This window comes from Nannospalax galili, unplaced genomic scaffold (assembly GCF_000622305.1).
Source record: "Nannospalax galili isolate Female #2095 unplaced genomic scaffold, S.galili_v1.0 scaffold777, whole genome shotgun sequence".
NCBI classification, from domain to species: Eukaryota; Metazoa; Chordata; class Mammalia; order Rodentia; family Spalacidae; genus Nannospalax; species Nannospalax galili.
The window spans coordinates 3615456-3619824 of record NW_008341810.1 but is presented as its reverse complement, the minus strand read 5'-3'; the positions used below and the strand labels follow the sequence as shown (position 1 = coordinate 3619824).

At 46.1% G+C, this 4369-nt stretch overlaps 1 protein-coding gene across 1 annotated transcript in view; it reads left to right on the top strand.

Annotated features, from left to right (window-relative positions):
- Positions 1 to 4100, top strand: part of Lgi2 (leucine rich repeat LGI family member 2) — a 28381-nt gene extending 24281 nt beyond the window's left edge. The window contains exon 8 of the mRNA XM_008837331.2: positions 1491 to 4100. Within this exon, the coding sequence (XP_008835553.1) occupies positions 1491 to 2308 (818 nt within the window). The 3' untranslated portion in view covers positions 2309 to 4100. The remainder of the gene's footprint in view (positions 1 to 1490) is intronic.
- Positions 4101 to 4369: the final 269 nt, after the last annotated feature.

Here is a 4369-nt window from a genome sequence, read left to right as displayed (position 1 = left end):
TGTGTGTGTGTGTGTGTGTGTGTGTGTGTGTGTGTGTGTATGTGTGGTGAGTCTTTATGTGTGTAAATGCAGGCATGTGTGTGCTACAGTACATGTGTGGCGGTCAGATGACAACCTTGGATGTCAGTCCTTGCCATCTACTTTGAGTCAGAATCTCTCTTTTGTTATTTCCCTTGGTAGGCTAGCTGACCATGGGTTCCCAGGCATTTCCCTGTGTCTACCTCCCATCTCATTGTAGGAGGAGTAAGATTATAGTCACACACTTCTGTGCCCAGCTGTGTGGATTCTGGGGATTTGAACTCAGGTCCTCATGTTTGCATGGCAAGTGGCATATGAGACACTCCCTATCCCCTAGCTGTCTTGTTTTCTGAGTTTCTACCTGGTGGGAGGGCAGAAGGAGCTCTCTGGGTGGGGCTTCTTTTGTAAGGGGACTAATCCTATCCATGAATGACCTATTCACCTCCCCAGGCCCCTACTTTCCAACATCATTCACTTAAGGTTGTTGTAGATGGAGACATCTCTAATCTTAATTCCTTCTGATTCCATCCGTGGCAGTAATCTTGTTCCTACTCTCCTGAGGGAGAAATCACACTGGGGCACAGGCCCAGCAAGCAGGAAAAAAAATAAGTGTGTGTGTGTGTGTGCACACGTACATACTCTTCAGGGTGGAGGGCCGACCCAGCCAAGGAGCAATGGCAGCGGACTGCCTCCATCTTCAAGCCTTGGTCTACCTAACCCCCTGGGGTAGACGCCCTTTCCCAGAATAAGCAGGATTTTCTTGGAAGTCCTTTTTGCCCACAATTCAGTCTAATTAGATTGCAAGAATGTGTAAAAGTGTAACTACCCATACAGTTGCCAAGTTGACTAGGACAAAGGGCAGTGGAGCCTTATGGGCCCTGTTCTGTCTAAGAACAGCTTTGTTTTTCCCAGAGTCCTGCCTTTCCTCTCTTGTGGTTCAGCTTGGCCGTCTCACATCCCAGCTGCAAGCCCTCTTCCTTATCTTCCCCAGTGTTCCCACCCCCTAACATTTGTTTGAACTTTAACAAGGTTAGGTTTCAGTGTGTGTCGATACAGGAGCAGGGGGTATGGGGGTATAAGAGGTGTTGGGAATGGGGGCATGAACATTTGGTCTCTGTACTCTTTGCATTAGATATTCAGGTATCTCTTCCTGTCCCTTCTTTGAGCTCTTTCGGGTGCGTATCAAGAAGTGGAACTGCAGGGTTTCACCCAGTAGACCAGGCTGGCCTCAAACTCACAGAGATCTGCCTGTCTCTGCCTCCTGAGTGCTGAGATTAAACACGAGTATCATCATGCCTGGCCCTCATTTAGCAATTCTATCTTTAAGTTTCCAAGGAACCTCTGTACAGTATTCTACATATAGCAGCAGCACCCTGGCATCTTCCCACCAGCAGCACCCAGTCCCAGGATCTGAAGGGAGGTAGAGTGTCCTCTGCAGTGACTCTAATGCTGTCTCTTTTTCTTGGTCACAGGCCAGTCCATCGTGGGCTGCAAGGCCATCCTCATTGATGACCAGGTCTTCGTGGTGGTGGCCCAGCTCTTCGGTGGCTCTCACATTTACAAATACGATGAGAGCTGGACCAAGTTTGTCAAATTCCAGGACATAGAAGTCTCTCGGATTTCCAAGCCCAATGACATTGAGCTGTTTCAGATCGAAGACGAGATGTTCTTCATCATTGCTGACAGCTCCAAAGCTGGGCTGTCCACAGTTTATAAATGGAATAGCAAAGGATTCTACTCCTATCAATCTCTGCATGAGTGGTTCAGGGACACAGATGCGGAGTTTGTTGATATTGACGGGAAGTCACACCTCATCCTGTCTAGCCGCTCCCAGGTCCCCATCATCCTGCAGTGGAATAAAAGCTCGAAGAAATTTGTCCCCCATGGTGACATCCCCAACATGGAGGATGTGCTGGCTGTGAAGAGCTTCCGCGTGCAGAACAGCCTGTACCTTTCTCTCACCCGCTTCATCGGGGACTCTCGGGTCATGCGATGGAATAGTAAGCAGTTTGTGGAGGTCCAGGCACTTCCATCCCGGGGGGCCATGACCTTACAGCCCTTCTCCTTCAAAGATAATCACTACCTGGCTCTGGGGAGTGACTACACATTCTCACAGATTTACCAGTGGGATAAAGAGAAACAGCAGTTTAAAAAGTTTAAGGAAATCTATGTGCAGGCTCCGCGGTCATTCACAGCGGTATCCACCGACAGGAGAGATTTCTTTTTCGCATCCAGTTTCAAAGGGAAAACAAAGATTTTTGAACATATCATTGTTGATCTAAGTTTGTGAAGGTGTGATGGGGAAATTTCAAAGATGTGTAGTGTTAGTTCTCACAAGAGAGAGGACTGAGAACTGAAATTTTTTAAAAAGTCATCAAATAAGCCAGGCTTAGTGCTCCGAAATTAAAATTTATAGTGCACTGGGGAAATAGTTAGAAGTTTTCAAACTTTTAGGATTCACATTTTAACCAGGGATTACATTTTTTGGCTGACTGCATGACAGGTCCATGCCACCATTTAAAAAGACATCTTAAAGCCTGTAATTTCTGGAAAAGAGCACAGCACTTATTCTTACCATCTAGAAAGTAATGTGCTTTTACTTTCTTTTTAATGAGGAAGGAGAGAATGGAGCAAGATGAGCCAGCTCTTTTAATGAAATTAAAAGACAAAAACAAAAGGCCCCCACTTACCCCAGTAAACCTACGGACTTTTCTCACTCCATTTTAGTAATCTTTTTGGTAAGAACTGTTGAAGCCAAAGTGTGCTGAAAAGATTTTCTGATGATTTGTCTGAAAATCTTAAAACACTCAGCAATGCTATTTTGAGCCATCCTAGTTTCCTGAAAGTCATGTCCAGCTTTCCAGAATCTTCCTTCAAGCAGAACCTTGGCTCTCATATGGATGGGGCCCCTTCATGAGTGTGTTCACAGCTTAATGTTTGACATCGCTTCCTCTGCCATAGAGAAAGTATTCTGGTGAATATTAGAACACATGTCTAGGCCAGCATGGGCTGTAGACCTGGTAGCAAGATAAAGAAATTTCTTTCTATTCTTTGTTCAAAGGTGGCCCTCACAGTGGCTGGAGCAATCACAGTTGTTTGATGTGCTCTGTGGCTCACTTGCTTCTTCTAATCCATCCTTTGAGTTTGTGGGTAACCAGCAGATAGGTCAAAGGCTGAATAGTGCTTTCATCTGTCATTCAGAGGGATGGAACAGGTGTTTCCATCTGATGCGCATTGGGTAAGGTTTTTGAAATGAGATTTTATGGAGTCAGAGGGGATTTTACTCAGATCATGATATGCTTTGAAACCCAGAGGGGGTCCTTTGATTGATGCATGTCTTTGCCCTCTGGACAACTTAATATTTCAAGTAATTGAACAGTGGCAACCTGCCTACCTGCCCACCTGCCTACCTCCCTCCTAAAAGTCTTCTGCTGAGTTGCAGGTATTGCTGTGGCTGGCTCATGCAGCCCTCACTGAAGTTTCTGCATGGAAAAAAAATTCCAGCCTGGATGCTTGAGGCAGGGGAACACCTTCGCTCAGCACATTAGCAAAGGGAAATGTGGCCATGCATCAGTTGCGGGGCATCCAGCAAAGCATCAGGAGAGGCCAGCTGGAGCCAGATGAACTTAATCCCGTAGACCAGGTCTGTGCTCGGTTCCAGGTGGCCTGTTACAAAATGAACCTCCAGTGGGGGATAGTAGGGAACCTCTTGGGGTCTGGTTTTGTGGATGATTCCAGAGTGGATGTTCTACCTGGGTAATGGTTCTCGGGAAAATGTTAAGCGAATGTTTTAGGAGGAACTTTTGCAGAGTAACCCAGTATATTTCATCTAGCCACAAAGGTAGTGTGATCCCACTGTGGTGCGATGTTGACTTTTAATGGCCATTGTCACAATGTAAGTAGCTAGAGAGCATGTCAGAAATGTGGGTGCACGTGTGGTTTCCTGACTATAAGCAGCGGGGTCTGAGCAATACACCACACTGGAGAGGGTTGTGTTGACTCTGACTCATACTTGATAGTGTGTTTGTTGAAATTTTTATGCTAAATGCCAAGTAAACTGACAGAGGTCTGTGTTCATTCTTTAAGCACAAACCATTCTTTCTTTGCATTCTTTTGTCTTCTTATTTTATTTGACTTGATCACGAACGTCCAGTTCTCCACGCTGGAGGCTGGAAGTGGAATGTTTCTCTTGTTCTTTCCCTGGAGAACTGACGTACTATGCTCCCCAGGGCTTGGAACCCCTCAGACAGGCTGGGTGGAAGGTCGTCACTCAGAAAACACCCAAGAGGACATGGGGACAGTCCCTGTACTTATGATGGGTGGGAATAATGCTCCTTGAAGAGCTTGGAGC